The following is an 18,828-nucleotide window of genomic DNA, read 5'->3' on the forward strand; positions in this document are numbered from 1 at the left end:
GGGAATAGGACACTTACCACCCCCACAGATCGAAAGGGAATAGGACACTTACCACCCCCACAGATCGAAAGGGAATAGGACACTTACCACCCCCACAGATCCAAAGGGAATAGGACACTTACCACCCCCACAGATCCAAAGGGAATAGGACACTTACCACCCCCACAGATCCAAAGGGAATAGGACACTTACCACCCCCACAGATCCAAAGGGAATAGGACACTTACCACCCCCACAGATCCAAAGGGAATAGGACACTTACCACCCCCACAGATCCAAAGGGAATAGGACACTTACCACCCCCACAGATCCAAAGGGAATAGGACACTTACCACCCCCACAGATCCAAAGGGAATAGGACACTTACCACCCCCACAGATCCAAAGGGAAGAGGACACTTACCACCCCCACAGATCCAAAGGGAATAGGACACTTACCACCCCCACAGATCCAAAGGGAATAGGACACTTACCACCCCCACAGATCCAAAGGGAATAGGACACTTACCACCCCCACAGATCCAAAGGGAATAGGACACTTACCACCCCCACAGATCGAAAGGGAATAGGACACTTACCACCCCCACAGATCCAACGGGAATAGGACACTTACCACCCCCACAGATCCAAAGGGAATAGGACACTTACCACCCCCACAGATCCAAAGGGAATAGGACACTTACCACCCCCACAGATCCAAAGGGAATAGGACACTTACCACCCCCACAGATCCAAAGGGAATAGGACACTTACCACCCCCACAGATCCAAAGGGAATAGGACACTTACCACCCCCACAGATCCAAAGGGAATAGGACACTTACCACCCCCACAGATCCAAAGGGAATAGGACACTTACCACCCCCACAGATCCAAAGGGAATAGGACACTTACCACCCCCACAGATCCAAAGGGAATAGGACACTTACCACCCCCACAGATCCAAAGGGAATAGGACACTTACCACCCCCACAGATCGAAAGGGAATAGGACACTTACCACCCCCACAGATCCAACGGGAATAGGACACTTACCACCCCCACAGATCCAAAGGGAATAGGACACTTACCACCCCCACAGATCCAAAGGGAATAGGACACTTACCACCCCCACAGATCCAAAGGGAATAGGACACTTACCACCCCCACAGATCCAAAGGGAATAGGACACTTACCACCCCCACAGATCCAAAGGGAATAGGACACTTACCACCCCCACAGATCCAAAGGGAATAGGACACTTACCACCCCCACAGATCCAAAGGGAATAGGACACTTACCACCCCCACAGATCCAAAGGGAATAGGACACTTACCACCCCCACAGATCCAAAGGGAATAGGACACTTACCACCCCCACAGATCCAAAGGGAATAGGACACTTACCACCCCCACAGATCCAAAGGGAATAGGACACTTACCACCCCCACAGATCCAAAGGGAATAGGACACTTACCACCCCCACAGATCGAAAGGGAATAGGACACTTACCACCCCCACAGATCCAACGGGAATAGGACACTTACCACCCCCACAGATCCAAAGGGAATAGGACACTTACCACCCCCACAGATCCAAAGGGAATAGGACACTTACCACCCCCACAGATCCAAAGGGAATAGGACACTTACCACCCCCACAGATCCAAAGGGAATAGGACACTTACCACCCCCACAGATCCAAAGGGAATAGGACACTTACCACCCCCACAGATCCAAAGGGAATAGGACACTTACCACCCCCACAGATCCAAAGGGAATAGGACACTTACCACCCCCACAGATCCAAAGGGAATAGGACACTTACCACCCCCACAGATCCAAAGGGAATAGGACACTTACCACCCCCACAGATCGAAAGGGAATAGGACACTTACCACCCCCACAGATCCAACGGGAATAGGACACTTACCACCCCCACAGATCCAAAGGGAATAGGACACTTACCACCCCCACAGATCCAAAGGGAATAGGACACTTACCACCCCCACAGATCCAAAGGGAATAGGACACTTACCACCCCCACAGATCCAAAGGGAATAGGACACTTACCACCCCCACAGATCCAAAGGGAATAGGACACTTACCACCCCCACAGATCCAAAGGGAATAGGACACTTACCACCCCCACAGATCGAAAGGGAATAGGACACTTACCACCCCCACAGATCGAAAGGGAATAGGACACTTACCACCCCCACAGATCGAAAGGGAATAGGACACTTACCACCCCCACAGATCCAAAGGGAATAGGACACTTACCACCCCCACAGATCCAAAGGGAATAGGACACTTACCACCCCCACAGATCGAAAGGGAATAGGACACTTACCACCCCCACAGATCGAAAGGGAATAGGACACTTACCACCCCCACAGATCGAAAGGGAATAGGACACTTACCACCCCCACAGATCCAAAGGGAATAGGACACTTACCACCCCCACAGATCCAAAGGGAAGAGGACACTTACCACCCCCACAGATCCAAAGGGAATAGGACACTTACCACCCCCACAGATCGAAAGGGAAGAGGACACTTACCACCCCCACAGATCGAAAGGGAAGAGGACACTTACCACCCCCACAGATCGAAAGGGAAGAGGACACTTACCACCCCCACAGATCCAAAGGGAATAGGACACTTACCACCCCCACAGATCCAAAGGGAATAGGACACTTACCACCCCCACAGATCACCCGAAGAACGCCCGAAAGTTGCCTGAAGAACGTCCGAAAGTCGCCTGAAGAACGCCTTAGAATTGCGCTAAAAACGCTTCAAAGTTGACCAAGAAACGCTTCAAAGTTGATCGAGAAACGCTTCAAAGTTGACCGAGAAACGCTTCAAAGTTGATCGAGAAACGCTTCAAAGTTGACCGAGAAACGCTTCAAAGTTGACCAAGAAACGCTTCAAAGTTGACCAAGAAACGCTTCAAAGTTGAACAAGAAACGCTTCAAAGTTGACGAAGAAACGCTTCAAAGATGACCGAGAAACGCTTCAAAGTTGACCAAGAAACGCTTCAAAGTTGACCAAGAAACGCTTCAAAGTTGACCGAGAAACGCTTCAAAGTTGACCGAGAAACGCTTCAAAGTTGATCGAGAAACGCTTCAAAGTTGACCGAGAAACGCTTCAAAGTTGACCAAGAAACGCTTCAAAGTTGATCGAGAAACGCTTCAAAGTTGATCGAGAAACGCTTCAAAGTTGACCAAGAAACGCTTCAAAGTTGACCGAGAAACGCTTCAAAGTTGACCGAGAAACGCTTCAAAGTTGATCGAGAAACGCTTCAAAGTTGACCGAGAAACGCTTCAAAGTTGACCAAGAAACGCTTCAAAGTTGACCAAGAAACGCTTCAAAGTTGACCAAGAAACGCTTCAAAGTTGACCAAGAAACGCTTCAAAGTTGACCAAGAAACGCTTCAAAGTTGACCGAGAAACGCTTCAAAGTTGACCGAGAAACGCTTCAAAGTTGACCGAGAAACGCTTCAAAGTTGACCGAGAAACGCTTCAAAGTTGACCGAGAAACGCTTCAAAGTTGACCAAGAAACGCTTCAAAGTTGATCGAGAAACGCTTCAAAGTTGACCACGAAACGCTTCAAAGATGACCAAGAAACGCTTCAAAATTGACCGAGAAACGCTTCAAAGTTGATCGAGAAACGCTTCAAAGTTGATCGAGAAACGCTTCAAAATTGACCGAGAAACGCTTCAAAGTTGACCAAGAAACGCTTCAAAGTTGACCGAGAACCGCTTCAAAGTTGACCGAGAAACGCTTCAAAGTTGATCGAGAAACGCTTCAAAGTTGACCAAGAAACGCTTCAAAGTTGACCAAGAAACGCTTCAAAGTTGATCGAGAAACGCTTCAAAGTTGACCACGAAACGCTTCAAAGTTGATCGAGAAACGCTTCAAAGTTGACCACGAAACGCTTCAAAGTTGACCGAGAAACGCTTCAAAGTTGACCGAGAAACGCTTCAAAGTTGACCAAGAAACGCTTCAAAGTTGACCAAAAAACGCTTTAAAGTTGACCAAGAAACGCTTCAAAGTTGACCGAGAAACGCTTCAAAGTTGACCGAGAAACGCTTCAAAGTTGATCGAGAAACGCTTCAAAGTTGACCGAGAAACGCTTCAAAGATAACCGAGAAACGCTTCAAAGTTGACCGAGAAACGCTTCAAAATTGACCGAGAAACGCTTCAAAGTTGACCAAGAAACGCTTCAAAGTTGACCAAGAAACGCTTCAAAGTTGACCGAGAAACGCTTCAAAGTTGACCGAGAAACGCTTCAAAGTTGACCAAGAAACGCTTCAAAGTTGATCGAGAAACGCTTCAAAGTTGACCGAGAAACGCTTCAAAGTTGACCGAGAAACGCTTCAAAGTTGACCGAGAAACGCTTCAAAGTTGACCAAGAAACGCTTCAAAGTTGACCAAAAAACGCTTCAAAGTTGACCGAGAAACGCTTCAAAGTTGACCGAGAAACGCTTCAAAGTTGACCAAGAAACGCTTCAAAGTTGACCGAGAAACGCTTCAAAGTTGACCACGAAACGCTTCAAAGTTGACCAAGAAACGCTTCAAAGTTGACCAAGAAACGCTTCAAAGTTGACGAAGAAACGCTTCAAAGATGACCGAGAAACGCTTCAAAGTTGACCGAGAAACGCTTCAAAGTTGACCGAGAAACGCTTCAAAGTTGACCAAGAAACGCTTCAAAGTTGACCAAGAAATGCTTCAAAGTTGACCGAGAAACGCATCAAAGTTGACCAAGAAACGCTTCAAAGTTGACCGAGAAACGCTTCACCAAAACCCAAGCCCACACACCCACCACACACCCAAGACAAAAAAAAACACACCAGAAGTAACCACCCTCCTTTCTTCTTCCCCCCTTTCCTAGAGGCTTTCAGGCACTGTTCCACCAACCTTCCAGCAATCTTTCCGACTGTCTTCCTTTCTTCTTCCCCCCTTTCCTTCCGAAGAACGCCAGAAAACGCATCAAAGTTGACCAAGAACGAAGAACCAAGAAGAAGGAAGAACGCCCGAAGGTTGCCGGAAGATTGCCTAGAAAGTAGGCCGGCAGATTGTCAGAAGGCAGCCAGACACACTGCCCACAGCGCACAAGCCAGCGGAGAAACACACAGGAGGATCGGAGCACAGTCTAACACAAAGAAACAAACAAACGACAACAAGCCAAGAACGCCAGAAAGATGCCGGAAGATTGCCGGAAGAACGCACAAAAGTTGCCCGAAGAACGCCAGAAAACGCATCAAAGTTGACCAAGAACGAAGAACCAACAAGGAAGAACGCCCGAAGGTTGCCGGAAGATTGCCTAGAAAGTAGGCCGGCAGAATGTCAGAAGGCAGCCAGACACACAGCCCACAGCGCACAAGCCAGCGGAGAAACACACAGGAGGATCGGAGCACAGTCTAAAACAAAGAAACAAACGACAACAAGCCAAGAACGCCAGAAAGATGCCGGAAGAACGCACAAAAGTTGCCCGAAGAACGCCAGAAAACGCATCAAAGTTGACCAAGAACGAAGAACCAACAAGGAAGAACGCCCGAAGGTTGCCGGAAGATTGCCTAGAAAGTAGGCCATACCTACCCCATACCATACCTACCAGCCCTAGCAAGCCACAAGCAAAGCTGAAAATGGCACACAAATGCCTTAAGATGCCATTGCTGGAAGGATGCTGGAAAATAGCTGGAAAGTAAACCGAAAGATTGCCGGAGCATGGCCGGAAGGTTGCTGGAAAAGTGCCTGAAAATTGCCCGAACAACACCCGGAAAGTAGGCCGGAAGATTGCTGGAAGGATGCTGGAGAAGAGGCGGAAGATTGCCCGCAGATTGCCGGAAGAACGCACAAAAATTGCCCGAAGAACGCCAGAAAACGCATCAAAGTTGACCAAGAACGAAGAACCTAGAAGAAGGAAGAACGCCCGAAGGTTGTCCGAAGGTTGCCGGAAGATTGCCTAGAAAGTAGGCCGGCAGATTATCAGAAGGCAGCCAGACACACTGCCCACAGCGCACAAGCCAGCGGAGAAACACACAGGAGGATCGGAGCACAGTCTAAAACAAAGAAACAAACAAACGACAACAAGCCAAGAACGCCAGAAAGATGCCGGAAGAACGCACAAAAGTTGCCCGAAGAACGCCAGAAAAGGCATCAAAGTTGACCAAGAACGAAGAACCTAGAAGAAGGAAGAACGCCCGAAGGTTGCCGGAAGATTGCCTAGAAACGCCCGAAGAACGCCAGAAAACGCATCAAAGTTGACCAAGAACGAAGAACCAAGAAGAAGGAAGAACGCCCGAAGGTTGCCGGAAGATTGCCGGAAGAACGCACAAAAGTTGCCCGAAGAACGCCAGAAAACGCATCAAAGTTGACCAAGAACGAAGAACCAACAAGGAAGAACGCCCGAAGGTTGCCGGAAGATTGCCTAGAAAGTAGGCCGGCAGAATGTCAGAAGGCAGCCAGACACACAGCCCACAGCGCACAAGCCAGCGGAGAAACACACAGGAGGATCGGAGCACAGTCTAAAACAAAGAAACAAACGACAACAAGCCAAGAACGCCAGAAAGATGCCGGAAGAACGCACAAAAGTTGCCCGAAGAACGCCAGAAAACGCATCAAAGTTGACCAAGAACGAAGAACCAACAAGGAAGAACGCCCGAAGGTTGCCGGAAGATTGCCTAGAAAGTAGGCCATACCTACCCCATACCATACCTACCAGCCCTAGCAAGCCACAAGCAAAGCTGAAAATGGCACACAAATGCCTTAAGATGCCATTGCTGGAAGGATGCTGGAAAATAGCTGGAAAGTAAACCGAAAGATTGCCGGAGCATGGCCGGAAGGTTGCTGGAAAAGTGCCTGAAAATTGCCCGAACAACACCCGGAAAGTAGGCCGGAAGATTGCTGGAAGGATGCTGGAGAAGAGGCGGAAGATTGCCCGCAGATTGCCGGAAGAACGCACAAAAATTGCCCGAAGAACGCCAGAAAACGCATCAAAGTTGACCAAGAACGAAGAACCTAGAAGAAGGAAGAACGCCCGAAGGTTGTCCGAAGGTTGCCGGAAGATTGCCTAGAAAGTAGGCCGGCAGATTATCAGAAGGCAGCCAGACACACTGCCCACAGCGCACAAGCCAGCGGAGAAACACACAGGAGGATCGGAGCACAGTCTAAAACAAAGAAACAAACAAACGACAACAAGCCAAGAACGCCAGAAAGATGCCGGAAGAACGCACAAAAGTTGCCCGAAGAACGCCAGAAAAGGCATCAAAGTTGACCAAGAACGAAGAACCTAGAAGAAGGAAGAACGCCCGAAGGTTGCCGGAAGATTGCCTAGAAACGCCCGAAGAACGCCAGAAAACGCATCAAAGTTGACCAAGAACGAAGAACCAAGAAGAAGGAAGAACGCCCGAAGGTTGCCGGAAGATTGCCTAGAAACGCCCGAAGAATGCCAGAAAACGCATCAAAGTTCGTTCGCGTTCTTCCTTCTTCTAGGTTCTTCGTTCTTGGTCAACTTTGATGCGTTTTCTGGCGTTCTTCGGGCGTTTCTAGGCAATCTTCCGGCCACCTTCGGGCGTTCTTCCTTCTGCTTGGTTCTTCGTTCTTGGTCAACTTTGATGCGTTTTCTGGCGTTCTTACCAGCCCAAGCACACACTCAAGATACAAAAAAACCAACCCGAAACCAACCCAAAACCCAAGCCCACACACCCAAGACAAAAAAAACACACACCAAAAGTAACCACCAACCAACACAGAACACAAGCCACAAGCAACACACCAAAAACACCCAAAACACAAAAGAACCAATCAGGAAGCAATCAGGAAGTTGACCGAGAAACGCTTCAAAGTTGACCGAGAAACGCTTCAAAGTTGACCAAGAAACGCTTCAAAGTTGACCAAGAAATGCTTCAAAGTTGACCGAGAAACGCATCAAAGTTGACCAAGAAACGCTTCAAAGTTGACCGAGAAACGCTTCACCAAAACCCAAGCCCACACACCCACCACACACCCAAGACAAAAAAAAACACACCAGAAGTAACCACCCTCCTTTCTTCTTCCCCCCTTTCCTAGAGGCTTTCAGGCACTGTTCCACCAACCTTCCAGCAATCTTTCCGACTGTCTTCCTTTCTTCTTCCCCCCTTTCCTTCCGAAGAACGCCAGAAAACGCATCAAAGTTGACCAAGAACGAAGAACCAAAAGAAGGAAGAACGCCCGAAGGTTGCCGGAAGATTGCCTAGAAAGTAGGCCGGCAGATTGTCAGAAGGCAGCCAGACACACTGCCCACAGCGCACAAGCCAGCGGAGAAACACACAGGAGGATCGGAGCACAGTCTAACACAAAGAAACAAACAAACGACAACAAGCCAAGAACGCCAGAAAGATGCCGGAAGATTGCCGGAAGAACGCACAAAAGTTGCCCGAAGAACGCCAGAAAACGCATCAAAGTTGACCAAGAACGAAGAACCAACAAGGCAGAACGCCCGAAGGTTGCCGGAAGATTGCCTAGAAAGTAGGCCATACCTACCCCATACCATACCTACCAGCCCTAGCAAGCCACAAGCAAAGCTGAAAATGGCACACAAATGCCTTAAGATGCCATTGCTGGAAGGATGCTGGAAAATAGCTGGAAAGTAAACCGAAAGATTGCCGGAGCATGGCCGGAAGGTTGCTGGAAAAGTGCCTGAAAATTGCCCGAACAACACCCGGAAAGTAGGCCGGAAGATTGCTGGAAGGATGCTGGAGAAGAGGCGGAAGATTGCCCGCAGATTGCCGGAAGAACGCACAAAAATTGCCCGAAGAACGCCAGAAAACGCATCAAAGTTGACCAAGAACGAAGAACCTAGAAGAAGGAAGAACGCCCGAAGGTTGTCCGAAGGTTGCCGGAAGATTGCCTAGAAAGTAGGCCGGCAGATTATCAGAAGGCAGCCAGACACACTGCCCACAGCGCACAAGCCAGCGGAGAAACACACAGGAGGATCGGAGCACAGTCTAAAACAAAGAAACAAACAAACGACAACAAGCCAAGAACGCCAGAAAGATGCCGGAAGAACGCACAAAAGTTGCCCGAAGAACGCCAGAAAAGGCATCAAAGTTGACCAAGAACGAAGAACCTAGAAGAAGGAAGAACGCCCGAAGGTTGCCGGAAGATTGCCTAGAAACGCCCGAAGAACGCCAGAAAACGCATCAAAGTTGACCAAGAACGAAGAACCAAGAAGAAGGAAGAACGCCCGAAGGTTGCCGGAAGATTGCCTAGAAACGCCCGAAGAATGCCAGAAAACGCATCAAAGTTCGTTCGCGTTCTTCCTTCTTCTAGGTTCTTCGTTCTTGGTCAACTTTGATGCGTTTTCTGGCGTTCTTCGGGCGTTTCTAGGCAATCTTCCGGCCACCTTCGGGCGTTCTTCCTTCTGCTTGGTTCTTCGTTCTTGGTCAACTTTGATGCGTTTTCTGGCGTTCTTACCAGCCCAAGCACACACTCAAGATACAAAAAAACCAACCCGAAACCAACCCAAAACCCAAGCCCACACACCCAAGACAAAAAAAACACACACCAAAAGTAACCACCAACCAACACAGAACACAAGCCACAAGCAACACACCAAAAACACCCAAAACACAAAAGAACCAATCAGGAAGCAACACGGAAACAATACGGAAACCACGCCACCAACACTCAAGACACACCCACAAAATGGCGCCCCAGATCGGCCAATGATAGCAAGCCACAAGCAAAGCCACAAGCAAAGCGAAAAATGGCACACAAATGCCTTAAGATGCCATTGCTGGAAGGATGCTGGAAAATGGCTGGAAAGTAGACCGAAAGATTGCTGGAACATGGCCGGAAGGTTGCTGGAAAAGTGCCTGAAAATTGCTGGAAAATTGCCCGAACAACACCCGGAAAGTAGGCCGGAAGATTGCTGGAAGGATGCTGGAGAAGAGGCGGAAGATTGCCGGAAGAACGCACAAAAATTGCCCGAAGAACGCCAGAAAACGCATCAAAGTTGACCAAGAACGAAGAACCAAGCAGAAGGAAGAACGCCCGAAGGTGGCCGGAAGATTGCCTAGAAACGCCCGAAGAACGCCAGAAAACGCATCAAAGTTGACCAAGAACGAAGAACCTAGAAGAAGGAAGAACGCCCGAAGGTTGCCGGAAGATTGCCTAGAAAGTAGGCCGGCAGATTGTCAGAAGGCAGCCAGACACACTGCCCACAGCGCACAAGCCAGCGGAGAAACACACAGGAGGATCGGAGCACAGTCTAAAACAAAGAAACAAACAAACGACAACAAGCCAAGAACGCCAGAAAGATGCCGGAAGAACGCACAAAAATTGCCCGAAGAACGCCAGAAAACGCATCAAAGTTGACCAAGAACGAAGAACCTAGAAGAAGGAAGAACGCCCGAAGGTTGCCGGAAGATTGCCTAGAAACGCCCGAAGAATGCCAGAAAACGCATCAAAGTTGACCAAGAACGAAGAACCTAGAAGAAGGAAGAACGCCCGAAGGTTGCCGGAAGATTGCCTAGAAACGCCCGAAGAACGCCAGAAAACGCATCAAAGTTGACCAAGAACGAAGAACCTAGAAGAAGGAAGAACGCACGAAGGTTGCCGGAAGATTGCCTAGAAACGCCCGAAGAACGCCAGAAAACGCATCAAAGTTGACCAAGAACGAAGAACCAACAAGGAAGAACGCCCGAAGGTTGCCGGAAGATTGCCTAGAAACGCCCGAAGAACGCCAGAAAACGCATCAAAGTTGACCAAGAACGAAGAACCTAGAAGAAGGAAGAACGCACGAAGGTTGCCGGAAGATTGCCTAGAAACGCCCGAAGAACGCCAGAAAACGCATCAAAGTTGACCAAGAACGAAGAACCAACAAGGAAGAACGCCCGAAGGTTGCCGGAAGATTGCCTAGAAAGTAGGCCATACCTACCCCATACCATACCTACCAGCCATAGCAAGCCACAAGCAAAGCTGAAAATGGCACACAAATGCCTTAAGATGCAATTGCTGGAAGGATGCTGGAAAGTAAACCGAAAGATTGCCGGAGCATGGCCGGAAGGTTGCTGGAAAAGTGCCTGAAAATTGCCCGAACAACACCCGGAAAGTAGGCCGGAAGATTGCTGGAAGGATGCTGGAGAAGAGGCGGAAGATTGCCCGAAGATTGCCGGAAGAACGCACAAAAGTCGCCCGAAGAACGCCAGAAAACGCATCAAAGTTGACCAAGAACGAAGAACCAAGAAGAAGGAAGAACGCCCGAAGGTTGCCGGAAGATTGCCTAGTGACGCCCGAAGAACGCCAGAAAACGCATCAAAGTTGACCAAGAACGAAGAACCTAGAAGAAGGAAGAACGCCCGAAGGTTGCCGGAAGATTGCCTAGAAAGTAGGCCGGCAGATTGTCAGAAGGCAGCCAGACACACTGCCCACAGCGCACAAGCCAGCGGAGAAACACACAGGAGGATCGGAGCACAGTCTAAAACAAAGAAACAAACAAACGACAACAAGCCAAGAACGCCAGAAAGATGCCGGAAGAACGCACAAAAATTGCCAACAAACAAACAAAAACAAACCAACGCGCCAACCTCAATAAGCCCAATAAGCCAAAGCCCAATAAGCAAAAGCCCAATGAACCAAAAATATCCCAATAAACCAACTAAACCCCAATAAGCAAAAATCACAAATAAAGCCGTTTGGTATCATATTTTGTGTTCTTTAGGCATGTTTTCGGCTGGGAAAAAATTGACAAGTCACAAATGGTGCCGTTTCATATAATTTTTTCAAATTTTTAGGCATGTTTACGGAACTTTCAACTTTTTGACGTGCCGAAAACATGCCTAAATGAGCACAAAATTTTATATGAAATGGCATCATTAATGACTGCTATTTTTAAGCACTTATAAAATACTACAAATCGTCTCGAATCCAACGGTCCAAACGGCGCATTTTTAGCATGTCGGGAAGTATGAGTTTTTGAATTTTCAAAAATTCGAGCAGTTTTTTATGCACTCATGAAATACTACAAATCGTCTCGAATCCAACGGTCCAAACGGCGCATTTTTAGCACGTCGGGAAGTATGAGTTTTTGAATTTTCAAAAATTCGAGCAGTTTTTTATGCACTCATAAAATACTACAAATCGTCTCGAATCCAACGGTCCAAACGGCGCATTTTTAGCACGTCGGGAAGTATGAGTTTTTGAATTTTCAAAAATTCGAGCAGTTTTTTATGCACTCATAAAATACTACAAATCGTCTCGAATCCAACGGTCCAAACGGCGCATTTTTAGCACGTCGGGAAGTATGAGTTTTTGAATTTTCAAAAATTCGAGCAGTTTTTTATGCACTCATAAAATACTACAAATCGTCTCGAATCCAACGGTCCAAACGGCGCATTTTTAGCACGTCGGGAAGTATGAGTTTTTGAATTTTCAAAAATTCGAGCAGTTTTTTATGCACTCATAAAATACTACAAATCGTCTCGAATCCAACGGTCCAAACGGCGCATTTTTAGCACGTCGGGAAGTATGAGTTTTTGAATTTTCAAAAATTCGAGCAGTTTTTTATGCACTCATAAAATACTACAAATCGTCTCGAATCCAACGGTCCAAACGGCGCATTTTTAGCACGTCGGGAAGTATGAGTTTTTGAATTTTCAAAAATTCGAGCAGTTTTTTAAGCACTCATAAAATACTACAAATCGTCTCGAATCCAACGGTCCAAACGGCGCATTTTTAGCACGTCGGGAAGTATGAGTTTTTGAATTTTCAAAAATTCGAGCAGTTTTTTATGCACTCATAAAATACTACAAATCGTCTCGAATCCAACGGTCCAAACGGCGCATTTTTAGCACGTCGGGAAGTATGAGTTTTTGAATTTTCAAAAATTCGAGCAGTTTTTTATGCACTCATAAAATACTACAAATCGTCTCGAATCCAACGGTCCAAACGGCGCATTTTTAGCACGTCGGGAAGTATGAGTTTTTGAATTTTCAAAAATTCGAGCAGTTTTTTATGCACTCATAAAATACTACAAATCGTCTCGAATCCAACGGTCCAAACGGCGCATTTTTAGCACGTCGGGAAGTATGAGTTTTTGAATTTTCAAAAATTCGAGCAGTTTTTTATGCACTCATAAAATACTACAAATCGTCTCGAATCCAACGGTCCAAACGGCGCATTTTTAGCACGTCGGGAAGTATGAGTTTTTGAATTTTCAAAAATTCGAGCAGAGCCTCAAGATGCCATGGAAATGACACAAAAATGGCATGAAAATGACACAAAATAGCCTCAAATGCAAAGAGAATACAAAGGTAATGACTCAAATGCCAAAGAAATGACACAAAAAAGCCTCTACATGACACGAATAACCCTCAAAATGGTCACAAAACACAAAAAACAAAGCCTCAAATGCAATGGAAATGCCTCTAAAATGGCTAGGAAATCAATAGAAAACTCTCTAAAAAACAACTCACAAAAACTCCCTAAACATTGTAGGATAGTCTCTCAATAAAGCAGCCAGTCAAGTAAATAAAAAAACCTTGAAAGATTCTAGGAAAAGGGGCGAAGCAAAACGAGCCTCTTGGAAAGGGGGAGAGCAGAAAGGAAGACAGCGGGATTTAATTTAAAAAATTCAAAAAACAATTCCAAAAAAAATTCCGATAAGGATGTCATTTTGCCGAGCTTCTTCTGAATCCGGAACACTTCTTCCTCGACGTTCATGTTGCTGGTGCCTGGCAGAAATCTGGGTGTGTTGTTTCTGGTATCCTTCGCCGCCGTACGCACGCACGCTGAAAGAGGTAAAGCGGGATGATGCGATGTAACATACGGGGAACGGTGTACAAAGCGCCGCGCTTACCGAGCCATCCGATAAGGATGTCATTTTGCCGAGCTTCTTCTGAATCCGGAACACTTCTCCCTCGACGTTCATGTTGCTGGTGCCTGGCAGAAACCTGGGTGTGTTGTTTCTCGTACCCTTCGCCGCCGTACGCACGCACGCTGAAAGAGGTAAAGCTGGATGATGCGATGTAACATACGGGGAACGGTGTACAAAGCGCCGCGCTTACCGAGCCATTCGACAAGGATGTCATTTTGCCGAGCTTCTTTCGAATCCGGAACACTTCTTCCTCGACGTTCATGTTGCTGGTGCCTGGCAGAAACCTGGGTGTGTTGTTTCTCGTACCCTTCGCCGCCGTACGCACGCACGCTGAAAGAGGTAAAGCTGGATGATGCGATGTAACATACGGGGAACGGTGTACAAAGCGCCGCGCTTACCGAACCATCCGATAAGGATGTCGTTTTGCCGAGCTTCTTTCGAATCCGGAACACTTCTTCCTCGACGTTCATGTTGCTGGTGCCTGGCAGAAACCTGGGTGTGTTGTTTCTCGTACCCTTCGCCGCCGTACGCACGCACGCTGAAAGAGGTAAAGCGGGATGATGCGATGTAACATACGGGGAGCGGTGTACAAAGCGCCGCGCTTACCGAACCATCCGATAAGGATGTCATTTTGCCGAGCTTCTGTCGAATCCGGAACACTTCTTCCTCGACGTTCATGTTGCTGGTGCCTGGCAGAAATCTGGGTGTGTTGTTTCTCGTACCCTTCGCCGCCGTACGCACGCACGCTGAAAGAGGTAAAGCGGGATGATGCGCTTGTCGTCGCTCGCCGGGCTGCTAACCGAGGAGGGGCTTCCTTTCTTTTCGCGGGTCGCTATGCTGGAGTATGCAAAACACGGGACACGCGAAACCGCGGCGGAAGAAATTTTCACCACACGCCAGTGTTGCCATGGCGTATTCACCATCCAGTGTTGCCAATACAGCAAATCTTTTGATCGATCAGTTTAGGCGGGGTTAGTCGGATGCTTGAAATTCCGGAGCGAATTTGAATAGACCGTTCCTCGACGGGATGGAAATACGTGTTTATCTGTTATTTAGCCACAGTTCTCGAAAAACGAAAACACATTTCGCACACACATGTGCACCCGGGGATGAGAGCGCGAGCGTGAAACCCGAGGCACTCGTTCAAGCTTTGGATTTGGGCGCTACCGGCGGATGATGTTCGCTGGAAGCGGTGCCCAACGGATCCGCGGACAACAGCTCCACGGATCCCCCTAAGTGATCAATCACTCGCTCGTTTGTTGAAAACAATGAGTATGAATTATTAAAACGAGCAAAAGCGATACTATGGTGCTTATTCTGTAACTTGCGATTACGATGGCCTCAGGCGTTCGATGATTCATGCGAATTTCGAAACGTTTCGAAAACAATAAACAATTCAAAATGACAGTTTGAAGTAAAAAAACTGTTAATTAACTTGTTTTTTTCGGTATAAAAACGACTTAACCTTTGTAATAATAGTATACGATTAGCAGAAAGAAATTATTGATGCACAATCAGGACGCTATAACTGTTTTTCAGATGCTCGATGCTCGATGTAAACAGAACGCCAGCTGTCGACCACAAAAATGCACTCGACATGCAGGCGATCGTGAACACCAAATGAACACAAAATGAACCAAATGAATCGAACGCCTGAGGCCATCGTAATCGAAAGTTACAGAATAAGCACTTATATCTGACAAAATCATTGAAAATTTGCGGATATCCTTCGTATCACCAAACGCTGTCTGTCGATTAGGTAAACATGTATTTGACAGCTCCTGAAGGAAATCGAAAATCCAATATGGCGGCGAGTGAAGTGCTATGACTTCACCTGTTTCCTATAGACACTTTTGGGTGAAACTGCTCCGGCTTTCCCAGAAAAGTCAGTTTAAAAAATTGTTCGCGCGAGACGTGTGGTGCTGCGTTTTCCGTGCGTTTTCCTTGCGTTTCTTTTTCCTGTTACCTGTGCTCGATCGCGTTTGCGTTCTGTTGCTGCTTCTTGCGGCCTGCGGATTGTTTGCTGCTAGTGTTTAGTTTGACGACGGTTTGCGGTCGGCGAGTCAACACACGGAGGAATCAAAGTACGGAGAGTTTGGCCAACCGTTCGGATCGGCCGTGCCCCGTAGAGCGGTCGTCGTGCTACGTGCTACCGCCCACGTCCCTCACCCACCCAACCGAAACATCAATTCAACAGTAACGCGCACCGCAAATCAAAACTGCAGCCTCATTTTCAGACCTGTGTTGGAAGAGCTGGTGACGTGGCACGAGGAAGCTAAAGGTGAGTCAGTAGAGACGCCACAGCTGCCCCTGGCCGGTGGTCGGTACTCCGGCACTTCCACACACACATTCCGCTTACCGTATGTGGGCGTGTGTGTGTGTGTGCCCCCTCCCCCTCTGTACGTGTACCGCTTTAGCACCGAGTTGCCGTTATAGCAATCAACCTCTCAGCACGCCCCCACCATCCGTGCCCGTCAGCACAACACAACCGTAATACACCAATTTGCCCGGAGCAGCATTATTTGCGCAGATCACCGTGTCGACCAACCCCCATCATTGCACCCCCCACTCCTCCTCCTCCTTCCCCCCCCCCCCCCCCAACCCCTTGCACTCGCGGCCATTGGGTTGCGGATCGTTCCGTTTCGGGGGGAAATCGGGCGACATACTCAAACGCACAGGTGAGTGTGTTGTGTATGTGTGGAGTTCACCAATAAATCATCGACCGGAAACCTCGGAAAGAGTCAAGCATCCGGCCATATGCAAAGGAAGGGTGGCCTTTGTGGTGACGCCGATCTGGCTCGATCATCGGTCAAAACGCGCAAACATGCAAAATTGGTTGGACTGGCGCCCTTGTGTGCACCTGATGGCTGCGGCGGGACCACATCCGGTACACCATCACTACCGCTAGCAATGAAGGGCGCTAACACCCCACTCCATCATCCCCAACGGTGTTTCGTCAGCTTATTGTGAAGCAATTCAAGCGCCAATCGCTCTTCTGACACGTCGCGTAAGATCGCGTAATTAGGGTGCGCAAGTAGTGCGCGAACCGTGCCGCGGGACTCTGGGGTGGTACTGTGGTACTCCACTCCACAGATACCGTCGACCATAAAGCGAAGAGATACCACACCCTTATCACCGGGCATCGATAAAATGTGGCTCGACAAGACGAACCGCGCGCTGTGCCGGTCCGTGGTACTCCTTCGCGGTTCTTATCGTCGCCCTACCTTTTCTCCGGACGCGCTACCTTTTTCTTTTTGCACCATCACATCACATCGTTGCTCTACGGCCCTGGAAGCGGTCGACGGCGACAGTTCGCTCGAAGAACATGAAGATAAGGAATGGCGGTGTGAAGGTGTCCTGTGTCTGCTGCGCGGCCGCCCCACTTCAATCGCGCTGGTACGGGGTACCCTGGGCCGCGCTAAGAAAACGCCGCTTGTACGGCCTCCTTTTTGCCTCTTCAATCTATTGATTGCTGCTTGTAAAGCAACCGTTTGTGCGTCAGCAGCACCACCATCGGATCGCCCCGTTAGGGTCCTGCACGGGAGACACGCTGATGGGAAGATCGGCCTTGGTCCCTACGATCGATGCCGACATCAGCCCCGCGATATGTACCGGTCGGTCACAAGTTCCAACTCGCACAACTTGCCGGCTTGATGTAGGTGTCGTGCCTGCTACCCTACTGTGGCCGAGCGGTACCAGCATATCATCGAACCATATCTTGTTATCTGAAGCACACAACCGGCTCGAAATAGAAATCGATAGCAGTCAGCGGAACATGACGCTCTGGCTAAGGGTTTTTCCTCTTTCGCCAACGGGTTCCAATTCCTAAACCTCAAAACCCCCCTGTTGATGACCGGCAGCAGTGTCGTAGGTGCGTCGCTGTGTGTATGTGTGTCTGTCTAGTGTGGGTGGCGGGAGAGGAAAACCTTCTTAAACTAACCGGGAAGCCGTTGCTCAAAATTGCTGGCAAAGCAAAATATAGGAAAACGACCAGCAGAGGAGGTACTAGCCAATTGGATGAAAGGCGAGAGTAAAATGCTCTCCGCCGCCCTTATGAAATGGGAGCATGTGTTACCTTACTACCGCTGGAAGGTGAATAGGCAGATCGAGAAAGAGGGGAACGAAGAGAGATAGTAAAAAGTAAAAAGAAAAACGAAAAGTAAAAAGAAAGGGCGAGAAAGGGCTAGAGTGTGCGTTAAAGAGACAAAGCAGGCCAGAGGAAAACGTGAAAAGCTAAAGAATAATTTAATAATGAACTTCAGGTTTTGCTCCAAACCCACCAGAATCCAGCCCCATGTGTATGCTTCGGTATGTGCATCTCATCGTGTAGGGCCACCGCGTACCCTATCGGTGTGTGATCAGCACCAGTACGACGAATAGGCGCACTTACATCAAACAACCTATCCTAAGCGCAACAAGAGAGAAGCAGCACACTTATGTTCTATTCATAAACATGGAACATCTGTTAACCATAAACATGAGCACGCGTATGTGTGTTCGTGTGCTGCTGCTGTTGCTGCTTGCTTGCTTGCGTACCGTAAATTTTAAGAGACTAGCTAGGGAAGGGGTGCTTGGTTTTCTATTTATGCTATTGTCATGATGGAGCTTTTTCCAGGCACTATAACCAACCGGAATAGTAATAACAGCATCTCCCTCATCCCCTCACCCTTGGCGTACCACACTCGGTTGGATTCCTTCTCCCGTGGTTTGCGTCTCGCGTTGGTGTTGGTGATGTTGTGTTTGTTTGTGCAGCACTTGAAAGGGTTGCTGCAGAGTTGCGATTTCCGGTTTGAAGGCAAACAGGCAGGGCAGGGCAGGGCAGGGGCTAGGGGAACACTACTTAATCGCCACTTGCTGTGCACGCGCAATCGCTGCACCTTGAGGTATATCTGACCACACCACCCCTTTTCACTGTGCCGTCGCTTCTTTCGCTCGGTGGACATAAAATCTGTCCTTGGCTTCTTATCCGGAGGAAAACACACTCATCACCT

General features: G+C 48.3%; 2 protein-coding genes and 1 long non-coding RNA gene across 8 annotated transcripts in view; 2 read left to right on the forward strand and 1 right to left on the reverse strand.

The window, feature by feature from the left end:
- The first annotated feature begins 6,952 nt into the window (after positions 1 to 6,952).
- Positions 6,953 to 9,209, forward strand: LOC126579693 (uncharacterized). The gene is made up of 3 exons (XR_007608459.1): positions 6,953 to 7,027; positions 7,063 to 7,393; positions 9,114 to 9,209. It is a non-coding gene; the product is annotated as an uncharacterized LOC126579693 (long non-coding RNA).
- A 4,184-nt stretch (positions 9,210 to 13,393) lies between these two features.
- Positions 13,394 to 14,676, reverse strand: LOC126579712 (uncharacterized). 5 transcript variants are annotated; one of them, XR_007608460.1, is made up of 5 exons: positions 14,444 to 14,665; positions 14,236 to 14,375; positions 14,028 to 14,167; positions 13,820 to 13,959; positions 13,394 to 13,751 (listed from the first exon to the last, which is right to left on the reverse strand). XR_007608460.1 is itself a non-coding variant. In XM_050243259.1 (5 exons), the coding sequence occupies exons 1-5, from the start codon at positions 14,449 to 14,451 to the stop codon at positions 13,680 to 13,682; spliced, it is 375 nt and encodes a 124-aa protein (XP_050099216.1). In that variant the 5' UTR covers positions 14,452 to 14,671; the 3' UTR covers positions 13,394 to 13,679. The 5 variants fall into 5 exon arrangements, 3 of the variants coding, with proteins under 3 accessions (XP_050099216.1, XP_050099215.1, XP_050099217.1); XM_050243259.1 differs by having other exon boundaries at positions 13,394 to 13,705; positions 13,914 to 13,959; positions 14,028 to 14,182; positions 14,444 to 14,671; XM_050243258.1 differs by having other exon boundaries at positions 14,028 to 14,182; positions 14,444 to 14,668.
- Positions 14,677 to 15,742: 1,066 nt separating this feature from the next.
- The window catches only part of LOC126580019 (myosin heavy chain 95F), an 11,428-nt gene continuing 8,342 nt past the window's right edge, over positions 15,743 to 18,828 (forward strand). For both annotated transcript variants that reach the window (XM_050243848.1, XM_050243849.1), the window contains exon 1: positions 15,743 to 16,118. The gene's annotated coding sequence lies outside the window, so the exon portion shown is untranslated. The remainder of the gene's footprint in view (positions 16,119 to 18,828) is intronic.

This window comes from Anopheles aquasalis, chromosome Y (assembly GCF_943734665.1).
Source record: "Anopheles aquasalis chromosome Y, idAnoAquaMG_Q_19, whole genome shotgun sequence".
Taxonomy (NCBI): domain Eukaryota; kingdom Metazoa; phylum Arthropoda; class Insecta; order Diptera; family Culicidae; genus Anopheles; species Anopheles aquasalis.